At 37.9% G+C, this 16,215-nt stretch overlaps 1 protein-coding gene and 1 pseudogene across 1 annotated transcript; both read right to left on the bottom strand.

Annotated features, from left to right (window-relative positions):
• Positions 1–12,772: 12,772 nt before the first annotated feature.
• On the bottom strand, positions 12,773–12,861 carry LOC129039812 (small nucleolar RNA U13; annotated as a pseudogene).
• A 2,156-nt stretch (positions 12,862–15,017) lies between these two features.
• Positions 15,018–15,344, bottom strand: LOC129038910 (large ribosomal subunit protein eL30-like). The gene has a single exon (XM_054492426.1). The coding sequence runs from the start codon at positions 15,342–15,344 to the stop codon at positions 15,018–15,020; it is 327 nt and encodes a 108-aa protein (XP_054348401.1).
• Between the last annotated feature and the right edge of the window lie 871 nt (positions 15,345–16,215).

Raw genomic sequence — 16,215 nt, 5'->3', positions numbered from 1 at the left:
ACGCCTTTTTCACCTGGAAGCATTCATGCATTCACAACATATGAAATCCCATTGTGCAGGCAGTGTTCTGCTCCAACCTTCATCTTAGATTTTATGCTACTTGAAATTTAATTCCACATAAATTGATTAGCTTGCAGTGTGGTGGGGAGGAAAACAGACATAGCCCCTCAGTTCATTTGGCAAGTATTTATTGAACTCCTATCATGTAGTAGGCATTTGGGATATATCAGTGAACAAAACAGACGAGAAATCTTTATAAAGCATACATTCTTGGGTGGGGAGAAAAGCACAAGTTAAAAAAATGTAAGTCAGCAAATTATATGAAATGTTAGAAGTCTGTAAGTGTTGTGGGAGGGGCGGAGTGGTGGGGGAAACTAAAGCAAAATAAGGGAGATGGGAGTTCAGGGGAGAGTTGAGATGTAATTCCATATAGGCCGGGAAAGGCCTCATTGAGAAGACAAACTTTGAGCAGATTGGAAGAGGTGAGGGAATTAATAATGCAGATGGTTCGCTCGGGGAGAAGCCAGCATTTAACAATGAAATCACAGACTGAAATATAACTTTAAACCATCACATGTACTCTTAACGAAAATAGGGAGTACATGTGACCATTTGAAGTTCTATTTTGTGCTATAAGATAGTATAATTTCATTAGGAGGGTTAAAGAAGGCCTTTTGAAATAAGTAACATTTAAGTGGAAACCTAAAGGAAGAGTAGGCATTAGCCAGGTAAAGAGGTGAAGAGCTGTGTTCAGATGGAAGAAATAGCAAAGCCCATGAGGAGGAAGAGTTCAGCATGGATTTGGGAGGAAGGTAGAGAGATGAGTTAGAACATATTTTCAGATTCCTATAAAACGTCTTAGTAGAAGAGTGAAGTTCACAGATGTAAGTCTGAAGTTCAAACTACAGTTTTGAATGTAAATACTGATTTGTGATCATTCCACATGAAAATATTTTTAGAAGCCAAGTCACAGGAAAATGCAAAAGATAAGAGATTACAGAATGATGCCCTGAGTAATTTCTGCTCTCAGAGGATCCGTAGAAAAGGAGCCAAGATGGCAAAGAAGACTGAGAAGGAATTCTCAAAGAGTAGACAGAAAGCCAGGAGAGTGTGGGGTCAGGAAAGTCAATAAAGACAGTGTTTCAAGGGGGAGTAGTGAGTTTTGTCAAATGCTGTTGAGTGTTCAGATGAAATACTGAGATGTTTCCATTGCATGTTGTAGGACAGAAACTACTGGATACAGGCTCCAGAGCAGTTTTTGTAGTATGTTGATAGTGGAAGCTGGATTTCGTGTGTTGAGGATAAAATGGAAGACGAAGAAGATGATGGCATAGTCACCTCTTTATGAAGCTGGACTCAGTAAAGGTTTAGGGAGACAAGGCAGTAGCTGGAGAGGGCTGGGACAGGTTGAGCATCCCTGATGGGAACATCTGAAATCCAAAATCTGAAATTTTTGAGTGTTAATATGACACCACAAGTGGAAAATTCCACACCTAGCCTCATGTGAGGGGTCACGGTAAAAACACACATGCAAGACACACAGTTTATTCCGTGTCTCCAAGGAGAAAAAACATCCCCCCCGCCCCTGTCAGCTGCAATATATGTTTTCTTTGCACATCCAGATTCCCCCATGCAAGCACACCACAAAGGGTAATAAAGTAGTTCAATGTACACAATTTTTTTCACAGTGTACATAAATTTCAATGTACACAAATTTTGTTTCATGCACAATATTATTTAAAATATTGTATGAAATTATATTCAGGCTATGTTTATAAGGTATATTTGAAACATAAATAAATGTCGTGTTTAGACTTGGGTTCTCATCCCCAAGATATCTCATTATGTCTATGAAACCATCCCAAAATTCAAAAAAATCTGAAATCTGAAACACTTCTGGTCCTAAGAATTTCAGATAAGGAATGCTCAACCCACTTAATGATTTTTTGGCTTGTGTTATGCTGTCTTGGATGGAAGGCATCAGAGCACATTTAACTCATCTGGAAACTAATACAGTAGAAAGGAAAATGAAGATACAAGAGGAAAAGGAATAAAGAATGGAAAAACATTTCTGAGAAGGCAGGAAGGGATGGGGATATAGGGCACATGCTGAGAAATTGGGTTTTAAAAGATATTCTGCTTTTTAAAATATTCTGTAATGAGAGAACAAGAGGATGGCTATAGATTTGCTGGTGGGAAGATGAGAAAGTTTCCCTCTGATGGTTTCTATTCAGCCAGGAGGAAAGAAGAAAAGGGAGAGTTGCGGTTTGATGACCTTATAGAAGGTGTGGAATAATGACTGGGAGGCATAGGATTGAGACTTTTGGGCATGGTAAGAGTTTAGAGCAGTAATGAGGGCCCATTTGAGGTTGATAAATCTCAAGGATGCTTAATCAATATATCAGATATATCTTTCTACAATCCTCTTTAAGATTACCAGCCATTCACTCTTTCAACCTATGCCCAATTTGTGTCATATCTATAAGTCAATATTCGCACAAAAATAGAATATAGATTAAAAGGCAGTGCTATTACAAAGCACAATGTCAGTTAATACTGTATCATTTCACACAGATATGCATAAAGAGAAGGAGGGAGGGAAGATAACCTACTCTGTACCAGGGACAGCATTGTGTGAGTCCGCTAGGCTTGTGTTTCACCCTTCCAACAGAACCTGAACTTGTATCATTTTCCCATTTTACAGATTTGGAAATTGATGTTCAGGAAGGTTTGGAAAATAAAGTTCAATAGTGTGTTAGCCATTGTTCATTGAAGTCTATCTGGCATCTAGGAATCTAATAAGAGCTCAAATTGTTGTTATAGGCACAGAAATTTATATGTAGTTGGAGCTTTTTTTTGTTTAATTAAAAAATAGAGACAGGGTCTCACTATGTCGCCCAGACTGGTCCCGAACTCCTGGGATCAAGTGATCCTCCCACCTGAGCCTCTCAAAATGCTGGGATTACAGACATGAGCCACTGCCCCCAGCCTGTAGTAGGAGCTTTATTAGTTTTTAAAATTGATACAAAAACTGCAAGCTTCTTTACTTTTAGACTCTGCTTTAGTGTTCTTTATTAACTATCCAGTAGTACTCAAATAGAAAGATTCTTTCATATTTAGGAAACATCAGAGTCACTGCTTATCTGTCTGAAGAATCAAGAACTAACACATCTACAACAGTAGTGAAGTTTCTGGCATGTTAGATCTCCATATGGTCGGAATAGGTGATCACTACAAAACCACTATAAACAAGAGTGTATTTTTTGGTCACTGCTATTCAGGTACACCAATTGAAATAACCATACATATATATATACACACACACACACACGCGCATATGTATATACATATATATACACACACACATATATATACATATATACACACGCATACATATATATACATATACACACACATACACATATATATACATACACATACACATACACACACACACACACACACACATATATATATATTCTTTTTTTTTTTTTGAGACAAGGTCTTGTTCTGTTGCCCAGGCTGATCTAACTCCTGGACCCAAATGATCCTCTCACCCCCTCCCCAGCCTCCGCAGTAGCTGGAACTATAGGCACATACCACCATGTCCGGCTAATTTTTGTATTTGTTGTAGAAACAGGGTCTCCCTATGTTACCCAGACTGGTCTCTAACTCCTGGGCTCAAGCAAATCTTTCATCTCAGCTTCCCAAAGTGCTGGGATTACAGATGTGAGCCATTATGCCTGGCCAAGATTTTTTAATATTTGAAAGAGAAATCAAAGAGTAGGACATAATATTAGAGACAAATAAACAAAAAGTAGGAAAATCTTTAAAGAAAAAGTTTTCTCCAGAAATTTTGAATCAAAGCTTATCCATAGTAGCATTTCTCAAAATTTGCAATATTTATCCTTCAGGGACAGGCTGAAAACTTTCCATATAAGATTTTGGAAGAACGGAATGAAGGTGGAGGATTGGGGAAGGCACAGGGATAATTCCCTTTCCAACTTTGTTCTCAGAGATAAGAGGCAAGTAAATAAAGAAAAGCAATCAAAGTTTTCATTAAAAGGATCAGGCGATCAGGTTCCTGGTCTTATAGAGTTACCTAGTCACTTTTCTCATTGTTCTTAACTGGCGGACCAGAAGTGGAGGTAAAACATTCACATAGAAAAAAGTTGAATCTTCAGCATGATGAGTATAGGGACCATACCAGGGGTAATTTTTCATTGCTTCTTTAGTCATAAATACTTTCTGATATTAAAAAGGAGACTTAAACAGTGGCTGAAATGAGCTATTTGAACTAATCTATGGTTCTAGAAATTAAAGTATAAAATCAAACACTTACCTTTATTCCAAATAACAATGCAGTTTTAAAAAAAGATGTATTAAGCTCTTAGAAATAACTTGTTGCAGTCAATAAATAGAAAGTTTTTATTAAGCTACTGCTAAAGTAGAACTTTAGTAAGGGCCCCTCCAGTCTAATGGACTTTTCAGTGCCTTCAACACTCTATTAGGTTTTGTGATGAGATGACTGGGAAGGACTTCATTTGCTCAGCAGATATTTATTAAGTACCTACTTTATACCAGGCACTGGCGTACAGTGATTTGCCTCCATTAAGTATTTGAATCCCTGCAGCAATCTTATAAAATAGAAACCACTACTCCCATTTTCTTTGTAAATCAAATCCCTGAGGCATAACATAACATGCTCAAGTTTATGCTGCTCATAAGTGGTCTGGAATGGGTTCTCAGTCCAGCTCTTGATGATTCCAAAGCTGTGACACTGTTTCCCTGACTATATCATACTGTCTCAGATAAAGTTAAGAATTTTATGGGATGTTTCCAGTTTTTGTGAAGATTACAAAAATGATCAAGATACACTAAAAATTGTCTGAAATATATTAAATATTAGACTTTATCTGTTGTAAGAGAAGTATTTAGGGCTACATCTGCAAGGTGGGAATTAGCATTCAAAGAAACACACACACACACACACAAACAGAATCTGACTGGTCAGATTCTTGAATCTGGAAACAACCTTAGTAACTTTATCCAGAATATTGTCATCACAAAACGTATTTTTGGACAACTGAATAAAAACATAAATGGTTAAGTTGTGCCAAAAACTTACCTCTACCTTTCCTGAGGCAAAAGTGTGAGTGTTGCTTAGAGCAGAGTGAAGCTTTTTGGAATGTAGGTAAAATAGGGTGTAGAGAAAGGGAGAGAATGTTACAGTTGGAAAGAGAATCCAGATGTGAGATGCGGCTGAGAGATGAGATCAGAGATAAGAAGGTACAGCCCTTCACAGTGCCAATGTGAGAAAACTGTAAGGATTCCTGGGATGGAGGGGACTCATGGCCGAGAATGCAGGGAGTGATGAAAATGTGACATTCTTCCATTAAGGCTGCAGTTGGAATTTGATTTACATTTTGATTGTAGGTGTAAATACTTGACAGTTTTAAAATTTCAATCACTATTGTATATATTGTTTTGTTTAATACCCACAGTAAATTCAGAGATCAATTAGATCAATTAGGTGAATTTCCAGTTATAAGGCTGTTAAATAATTTGCTTAAAATCCCAACTACAGGCTGGGTGCGGTGACTCACGCCTGTAATCCCAGCACTTTGGGAGGCCGAGGTGGGCACATCATGAGGTAAGGAGTTCGAGACCAGCCTGACCAACATGGTGAAACCCTGTCTCTACTAAAAATAAAAAAATTAGCCAGGCGTGGTGGCACGCGCCTATAATCCCAGCTATTCAGGAGGCTGAGGCAGGAGAATCGCTTGAACCTGGGAGGTGGAAGTTGCAGTGAGCGGAGATCACACCACTGCACTCCAGCCTGGGCGACAGAGAGAGACCTCATCTAAAAACAAAAAAATTCCCAATCTCAACTATAGCTACCCAGACCAGCCAGTATCTTGTGGTCTGCTGGGACAGACAGGGACTTTGTCACTGCCCTATCCTGAGGTCTCTGCCTCTTCTACATGTCTTCCACTCCCCTTCCTCTCCAGTGTGTGTGCGTGTATGTATTTTTTTAGATGGCTTTTCGCGATGTTGCCTAGCTGGAGTGCAGTGGCTATTCACAGGCCTAATCATAGCTCACTGCAGCCTCAAACTCCCGGGCTCAAGCTACTCATCTTCTTGAGTAGCTGGGTCAACAGGCATGCATCACCACACTCAACTGGTCTCCAGTATTGAGGAAAAGATACTTAAGGCAAGTTTTCAATTGACTTTGGATTTTTTCTCATTGCTTTAAATATTGCTTTTATGCCAATGACACAACAATTAGAATTTCCTATCCTAATGGCTAACTGAAATTCCAGCTCTGTATTTTCCATTGTCTCCTTACTGATCTGGTAATTGCTGCTTGTATATTTCTCACCACTTTCTTAAAGTCAGGTTATTGTTTTTCCATCTAAACCAGCTCATCTTATGAGTGATCTAGTGTACCATGTCTTACACTTTCCACTCAAGATATTTTATAATGAGTCCAAAATGTCTCCAGGAAAGCTGATGATTTCCTTCCCTTCCTTTTCTTCCCTTCCTTCTCTTCCTTTCTCCCTTGTTGATTTCTTCAGCTTTCTTGGAGACATTTTGGACTCATTTCTCTCCATTTTTCAGGCTAAGAATAGAACCAGGTATAAGGCCTCCTTAGGTTTCAGCATGACTAAACACTACACTACCAATTAGAATGTAAAACCAAAAATAAAATAAAACAAACCCTGAAGGTTTTGCCCATTTGTTTAGTTTATAAACCTCTTTTCACCTCCATCATCTTTCACATCTCAGGCACATATTACATTATGTTACGTTTTCCTCTAAAATTCCTATTGATTAGACTTTACTAAATACAAAAATAATTGAGTATCAAGGAGAAGACTGGAATTCTCACTGTATAATTTGTTATCAGCTCAGAACACCTCATGGATTATCCTTGTCAAGTTGTGTTGATTTATTTTGCTTTCAAACATCTCTGGTATTTTCTCCCTTCCAAGGACTAAAACTCAAGTCAAAGTTCTTGATATTTTCTGCCTGAATTACCTCCTAGGTCATCGTTCCCCTCTCCAGGGCATTCAATGCCACAAATATCTCTCTTGTCACATCTCTGATCAAAAATTGGCTTCTAGTTGCCTGGGATCTAACCCTCCCTGCCTGACTTCCAAGGCTGTTTATAATCTGTCACCATAATCTCTAGAGAGAGGACCAGTTTGGATCACTGAATGATGATTTATTAAACTCTTCCTTATAATTGTTTTAATTTGCCTCCCAATAAAGAACTAGTAGTTACAAGTTTTTAATATAGACCCAATAAATACACTTTATAGAGAAAAGACTGAAGAATTCCAAGATATTTTATAATTAAAAAAAATTTAGGAAGCCAGTTTTCCACCAGCGTCTCTCCCTCTTTCCCTTCTTCCCTAAAAACTAAGCAGATTTCAAGGAGGTTGTGAACTGATCTCCCTTTTTACTGATAAGACAGCCTTGTCTTTGAACTTCTCAGGGTCCTGTCACAGTCTTTTATGTTTGTCTGACTCAACCATAGCAACAGTTGCATCAGTAGGGGCAAAATGTCCTCCTAAGAAGCAGAGAAGAGAAAATGACAATTGATAAATAATAGATATTTCCTCCTGATTATGTTGACAAGACCAGTTTTCCTTCTTGATCAAAATATTTTTTCATGTCCTTAACATTTTATTTCTTAACATTTTATTTTCTAACACTCTTGTCTCAGTCACCCAGGCTGGAGTGCAGCAGCGCAATCTTGGCTCACTGCAACCTCTGCCTCCCAGGCTCAAGCGATTCTTCTGTCTCAGCCTCCTGAGTAGCTGAGATTACAGGCATGCACCACCACGCCTGGCTAATTTTTGTATTTTCAGTACAGACAGGGCTTCACCATGTTGGCCAGGCTGGTCTCAAACTCCTGACCTCAGGTGATCCTCCCGCCCCGACCTCCCAAAGTGCTAGGTTTACAGACGTGAGCCACTGTGCCCAGCCTCTACTGTGGCTTTAAATGTCCTGAATACTTATAGAGTGGCCATTAATTGAATAAAATGGGTAGTAATTTTCCCTGCATCTACTTTTATATTCTTTTCACCAAATGACCAAAAAAAAAATTTTTTTTTTACAACTTTTCATTTAAAAAATCCATATTATTGTAATTGTGGTGTTTTGAAAATATCCAATAACAAGCAGGATAAAGAATTATTATAGTCTAGGCATCATCACTACTTTTTGAAAATAATTTGATTTTCATTTTAACTTCATTTTATTAATACAATCAAAAGATTCATTCAATTTACCGGGGGAGAATTGTAAAAAAAATTATTGGATATCAAGTAGGCAAATATCTAGATAAATTGTTTGGTCCATATCTTTTTATTTAATGCTTTATTAAAAACTTTTAAAATTCTTAATGAGCCCCTCAGGACTATTTCATGAAACATATTAAAATGCAGCTTATGTCATTTTATACATAAATACATATATATAATTCCTTATCACAGTGTATATATGTGTGTATATATATATATGCATGAACATGGCAAGAATATAAAGTTGAGAATGTTGATTTCCATTGTCATTGTATCAGAACTCATGGGAGCAAGCAACTATCCTTTGTAATTATCACTTTATCAGAACACCCGTCAGACCCATGCCAATCTTCAAATCAATTTAGAGGGGGCATTCCTCTTTGGGACTGGCCCCAGAAGCCATATAACAAACTGTTTCAATACTTTATGATTATATTTTATGATCACTTTTATTACTGGAAACTGTGTTACCCACTTTGATCATTCTTTAATAATAGTAACACCGCCCAGGTGCATTAAACATTTCAGTGTTCAAAGAGCTTTCAAAACACAATTTTATTCACTGTGCTTTTGGCTGTTGCTAAAATAATACGGTACTTGTCTTTGGGGAATTTGCTCCCCTGGGGTGAAGGAGCTGCAGTGTAGTAGGACTACACTATTTGAGGACATGGGTTCAATTTCAGGTTCAAACATTTGGTGGCTATGTTGTGAACTAATGCAGTTGACTTAGGTTCTCTAAGCCCAAGTTTCTTCTTTTGTAAAATGTAGATAAAAGTTTCATCTTAAAGAAAGAGTTCTAGTTCTAAGATTTAATAGAGATATCTAAAGGTAAGGTATGGTGATATTGTTGTTGTTTTAGGTGTTCTTTTAAAAAAAATTATTTATTTATTTTTGAGACAGAGTCTTGCTCTGTCACCCAGGCTGGAGTGCAGTGGGGAGATCTCACTGTAACCTCCGCTTCCCAGGTTCAAGTGATCCTCCTGCCTCAGCCTCCCAAGTAGCTGGGATTACAGGTGACACCACCATACCTGGCTAATTTTGTATTTTTTTTTTTTTTTAGTAGAGATGGGTTTTTGCCATGTTGGCCGGGCTGGTCTTAAACTCTTGGCCTCAAGTGATTTGCCAGCTTTGGCCTCCCAATATGCTGGGATTACAGGCATGAGCCACCGCTTTAAGCGTTCTTGTAAGAAGTTTTCTGGTGCGATTTGGATGAAAATAGGCAGAAGCTGTAATGAAAGTTTTGAGATTTAGTAACCCCAGGCCCCAGCATTTAGCAGGTCCTCAATAAAAGCTGGTTTTCCTTTCTATCTTATCATCCTGGAATAAGATGGGTTTGGTGAAACCCTCTGACTAGATTTGAAAGTGAAAGGAAAATAAGAAAAACCTGTAACAGCAGAGCTGTAATAAAGTACTCACTTGTAAAGTAAGCATTTGCAACGAACCCATTTTTTGACTCCTCCCTTGGGAAGAATTCCCAAAGGAATTCCGAGACGCTGACCAGGGATTACTGAAAGCGCTAGACGGCCTGTAGGAGAATTGGTGATTCCAAGTTGTCCTTTCCTTCCAGTAAGCCAGCCTCTCTCTTGAGGGAGGTGGGATTATAGTTCTTAGTTAATGTCAATTTTAATTAACGTTTAGACTTTTACGTGATTAAGCAAATGCTGTGTCCCCACATTTTGCATTTCTTAAGCTATCTTTTCTTAGTCTCGGCTTCTCCTCAAATATTTTACAAGCCAGAGCTGTTTAATGTAATTGGACATTTCATCTGCACTTAGCTAGGAGAGCCAGCCTTGCTGTTTATCTGGGGGTAAGCAGCACTTTGAAAAAATTTACATTAGATTAAAAAAAAAAGTCTCATCCAGCCTGGTGCAGTGGCTCACGCCTGTAATCCCAGCACTTTGGGAGGCCAAGGCAGGAGGGTCACTTGAGGTCGTGAGTTTGAGACCAGCCTGACCAACATGGCGAAATTCTGTCTCTACTAAAAATACAAAAATTATCCGGGCATGGTGGCGCATGCCTGTAATCCCAGCTACTTGGGGAGCTGAAGCACAAAAATCACTTGCAGAGGTTGCAGTGAGCCAAGATTGCACCACTGCACTCCAGCCTGGGCAACAGAGTCAGACTCTATTTCAAAACAACAACAACAACAACAACAACAAAACAAAAGAAACCTCATCCTTCTCACAGAAAGTCTAGATAGATAAACGAGCTTTCTTCGGGTTCTCTTGCTCTCTCTGTTTTTTCTTAAGTGCTAATTACCAATCTTGTTAGCAGCAGCATATTAATAATTTATTTACACCCTGAATTTCTTTGGGCAATATTTTGTTAATACCTGTGCAAATTTTATTTTTGCAGGCTTGCTTTTCTCCCAATTTTGAAGAAAAAATTGTTGAAAAGAGATAATTTATAGCAATTATAATTCTCATAATAATTATTATCCTCATTGGTATTAAAAGATATGAAACAATATACTGGGAGGCAGTGCTCTGTTAGGAGCAGCAGTTAATAATTTTGGAATCAAATAAACAGCTTTGAATTTAGGCTCTACTATTTCCTGGCTTTGTGACTTGGGGTTAGGTACCTAATCTTCTTCCTCATCTGAGATATGGGGGTAATAGGAGCATTGCCTTCCAGAACTGTTTTGAGACTTTTCCTGAAGACCTGAATATAGGAAGTTCTCATTAAATGATAACAAATCTGACTCCAGACCATAGAATGTTAAGGGTGGGGGTAGGAATATCAAATTGATTTGTGGAAGATCAACTGTTCATATATTGGTAAAAACAATGTTTTACAGCAACTTCATAACTTCCAAAGCATTTTTGGATTCCTTGTTTTACTTAATCTTTATAATAAATGGCAGGTGAGAATTAGTTTCATTTGAATGATGAAATAGATACCAAGGCCTGGAAATTTTTCTCTAGATTATACTGCAGATAAGTTGCAGGAAGTGATTTCAGATGCCTGGTAACTGCGTTTAAAAGAACCCTCAAGAATCTTAGAACTTCATAGATCAGCCGTCAAATTTGAATGGAATTCTCATTATGTGGTCACCAGTATCATGCGTTTCAAGGTTGATGTCCTGCCCAGTGCATGGCTGCACTGCATCATTTTGACACAGCATCTTTTCCACAGTGGTAGGTCCTCTGGAGGCATTCAGTCCTCTGGGAAAAATTATGGACTTTTAGATCATGCTTATATTAAGAAGCCAGCTTTAAACGTTGGCTTTGTGTATATTCAAAAGGGGTACAGAAAAAACTTTGATAAAATTTTTAGTACCTTTGAAGCTGAGCTTTATAAAAGCTATAGTTATTTACATAAGTACAAAAATTAAGGAGGCAAAATGAACATGTAACAAAAGAAAGTTCTGGACTTTGTAATTCTGCTGTTTTTTATATTACCAAGTAGTTCTGGATAAGGTAGGAACAACATTAATAGCACAGTTTGCTAACTCCTATTTTTTCCATGAAAAATTTTAATGAGAAAAAAATGCATTCTTGTAACGTTTTCAAATAGAACAGGAGTGTATAAAATAACTGAAGTAAATTCCTTTTCATTGATCCTTTTTAAGAATTCTACCTCCTGTTAGCAAGTTGTAGTATATCTTTCCAGGCTTTATTTTATTCCCATGCTTGCTCATGAACAGATATATACATGAGTTTTACAAACGGGATGAATGACATTATTGTATGCAATCTATCTGGATTGCTTTCTGATTTCTTTTTTGAACTTTATATCTTGAAGAATTCCCCTAGGAGTATATATAAAACAACCTAATTCTTTTAAATAGCCATATAGTGTTTCATTGTTCATATGGAAATATTAAAACTTACTTAGTCATTTCTTTCATTGATGAATGTTTAGGTTGTTTAAAATTTTTCTCTATTGTATCATTAATATTCATATATATATTTGTCCACATGTGTAAGTATTTTTGTAGGATGGATTGTTAGAAGTAATATTGTTCCATCAAAGCGCATAATCTTTAACGTATTGATGAATGTTGCCACACTGACCCACAGAAATGCTATGGTTGTTTATATTCAGATGCATAATGATGAAAATGCCCTTTTCCTTATACCCTTACCAAAACTACATACTATCAATTGTTCAATTTTCTTTAATCCGGTGGGAAATCAGTAAACAGTTACTGATCTTTATATTCATTGATCACTTTTTTCTTTTTCTTTTGTTCATTTTTATTCTTTTACCTTGTTATATTGGATTGTCTTTTCATTATTTAATTGAAGGAACTCTTCAGTTTTTACATGTTATAGCGGTTAATCCCTTTCTGTTATATGTTACATCTATCTCCTTTCAGTCTGTTTTGTCTTTTATTAAACATGGTTTATGTGATCTTTTCCTGGGCAGAAAAATTTAAAGCATCATGTAGTTATATCTGTCCATTGTTTCCTTGTGTTCGTTGTGGCTTCTGAGTTTTTTTTTCCTCCCCAAGTTCAGGTCAGATGGGTAATGAGCCAAGATTGTAGTGCATTTCACAGATGCATGTGAACACCCAATCATCATCGCTCATGAGCTACAAAAGGAGCAGGCTTCTAAGTTTTCTATCTTGTTTAGGAATGATATTTCCTTAAGAGTACATACATATTTGGGTTGGGCGAGGTGGCACACGCCTGTAGTCCCAGCATGCTGGGAGGCCAAAGAGGGAAGATCACTTGAGGTCAGGAGTTAGAGACCAGCCTGGCCAACATGGTGAAACCCCATCGCTACTAAAAACACAAAAAATAAATAGCCGGGAGTGGTGGTGCACACCTGTAATCCCAATTAATTGGGAGGTTGAGGTGGGAGGATTGCTTGAACCCAAGGAGGCAGAGGTTGCAGTGAGCAGAGATTGCACCTGGGTGACAGAGCAAGACTGTCTCCAAAAAAAAAAAAAAAAAGGGGGGGGGGGTACATACATATTCTTATGCTTTCCTCATATTTGTTAAAATTCTTAATCTTATGATTAATTCAATTGGAATTTATGGCCGCGCGTGGTGGCTCACGCCTATAATCTTAGCACTTTGGAAAATCGAGGCAGGTGGATCACCTGAGGTCAGGAGTTCGAGACCAGCCTGGGGCAACATGGTGACACTCCACCTCTACTAAAAGTACAAAAATTAGCCAGGCATGCTGGCATGCACCTGTAATCCCAACTACTCGACGGGTTGAGACAGGAGAACCGCTTGAACTCTGGAGGTGGAGGTTGCAGTGAGCCAAGATTGAGCCACTGCACTGTAGCCTGGATAACAGAGCAAGACTCCATCTTTCTGATGGCCAGTGATGGTGAGCATTTTTTCTTGTGTCTTTTGGCTGCATAAATGTCTTCTTTTGAGAAGTGTCTGTTCATATCCTTTGCCCACTTTTTGATGGGGTTGTTTGTTTTTTTCTTGTAAATTTGTTAGAGTTCATTGTAGATTCTGGATATTAGCCCTTTGTCAGATGAGTAGGTTGCGACCATCTCACACCAGTTAGAATGGCGATCATTAAAAAGTCAGGAAACAACAGGTGCCGGAGAGGATGTGGAGAAATAGGAACACTTTTACACTGTTGGTGGGACTGTAAACTAGTTCAACCATTGTGGAAGTCAGTGTGATGATTCCTCAGGGATCTAGAACTAGAAATACCATTTGACCCAGCCATCCCATTACTGGGTATATACCCAAAGGACTATAAATCATGCTGCTATAAAGACACATGCACACATATGTTTATTGCGGCACTATTCACAATAGCGAAGACTTGGAACCAACCCAAATGTCCAACAATGATAGACTGGATTAAGAAAATGTGGCACATATACACCCTGGAATACTATGCAGCCATAAAAAATGATGAGTTCATGTCCTTTGTAGGGACATGGATGAAATTGGAAATCATCATTCTCAGTAAACTATCGCAAAGACAAAAAACCAAACACCGCATATTCTCACTCATAGGTGGGAATTGAACAATGAGAACACATGGTCACAGGAAGGGGAACATCACACTTTGGGGACTGTTGTGGGGTGGGGGGAGGGGGGAGGGATAGCATTAGGAGATATACCTAATGCTAAATGGCGAGTTAATGGATGCAGCACACCAGCATGGCACATGTATACATATGTAACTAACCTGCACATTGTGCACATGTACCCTAAAACTTAAAGTATAATAATAATAATAATAAAAGAAAAAAGTGGTTAATAACCATAAAAAAAGACTCCGTCTCAAAAAAAAAAAAATTGGGAATTTATTTTGAAGTATGGTGTGAGGTAGGAATCTCATTTGATTATTTTTCCCTTATGTTCTACCACAATTGATTTGAAATTCTTTCATCAGTATGCACTACAGTAGTATGCACTACAGTTCCCATGAAAACATGGGTCTATTGCTGGATTCTCTCTTCTGTTTACTGAACTATCTTTTTAGTCCTATGCTAATACATTTTTGTTTAATTACTATAATTTTGTAATGTATTTTGATATCTGGCATAGAAAATCATCTTTATTTTTCTTTTGCTTTAAAAGTCAGCATTCTTACTTATTTACTCTTCCAGATAAAATTAGGATCAGACTTTCAATTCTAAACATATTTTTTCTCTGAGTATTTGATGCGATTATACTTAGTTGATAAATTGGCATAAAATTGATATCTTTATAATGTATTTTTTTTTAAAAAAAAAACAAGCTTGGCAAGTTTTATTAAAGGAAAATTTTGCATGGTTTACTTTCCACCAGTCTGTTCTGGCATGCTTCTAATGATAGCAGAATCACCTGGATCAGTGAGCGCCAGTGTGCATACTCTGTAGTATTTTCCACATGCTGTGCCCAGTTCAATACTATTGCCACTGTAGTGATGGACACCAATTTTGGCCAACATTGCATAGTACTCTACTTCTGATTTCCTCAAAGCTGGGCAGTTGTAAGCAAGGATGACCAATTTTGCTGTGCCTTGTCTGATCATCTTTAGAGTCTGCTTGTACCCCAGCATGTACTTTCCGCTTTTCATGAGTTGGAGCCGAGAATTAATTGACTCCAGTGAGTTTTTCATCTCCTTGGTTGGGATGGCCCCAATCAAGAGCAGCTGCCAAGATGGCTGGGGAGTGAGAAAGGTGATATCTGTATAATATTATATATACAGGTATTCAGGTCTTTTTTTCATCCTTACATATAGGTTTAGAGTTGTCTTCATTATGTGTTATGCAAATTATTCCTAGATAATCTATTATTTTATCTTCTTGCTGTTGTTTTTAAATAAGTTACCTACATATGTGCCACATGCAGGAGCAGATGGCAGAAATAGTAAGTGATTTGCCCAAGTGCAACTAGTTAATAACAGAATTTAGATTAGAGACCAAGTCTTCTGACTGGGACTCCTCCCACAATAAGGCAGATTCTTTTACTACTGACCCATTCTTGTTGCTATCTTTCTCTCTCTCTTTTATTTTTTATTTTATTTTATTTTATTTTGAGATAGGGTCTTGCTGTGTCACCCAGGATGGAGTGCAATAACGACATCTAAGCTCACTGCAACCTCTGCCTCTGGGGTTCAAGCAATTCTCCTCCCTCAGCCTCCCTAGTAGCTGGGATTCCAGGCACCTGCCACCATACCTGGCTGTTTTTTGTATATTTAGTAGAGATGAGGTTTCACCATGTTGGCCAGGCTGGTCTGGAACTCCTGACCTCAGGAGATCCACCTGCCTCGGCCTCCCAAAGTACAGGATTACAGGCTTGAGCCACCGCGCCTGACCTCTCTCTCTCTCTTTGAATGTAGCTTCATGTTGAATAACAAATCTGCGTCAAGAAAATATAGGCCTAATCCCATAAATTTTAGACTCATAAGAAATTGGAATAAATGTGTAAGGTTCATTTCTCAAATTCTATTCATGTTCAAAGTAAGTAATGTTTCTGTTGATGGAATT

Source organism: Pongo pygmaeus, chromosome 5, assembly GCF_028885625.2.
Source record: "Pongo pygmaeus isolate AG05252 chromosome 5, NHGRI_mPonPyg2-v2.0_pri, whole genome shotgun sequence".
Taxonomy (NCBI): Eukaryota; Metazoa; Chordata; class Mammalia; order Primates; family Hominidae; genus Pongo; species Pongo pygmaeus.
Note: the sequence above shows the minus strand (reverse complement) of the source record. Positions and strands in the feature narration are given on the sequence as shown.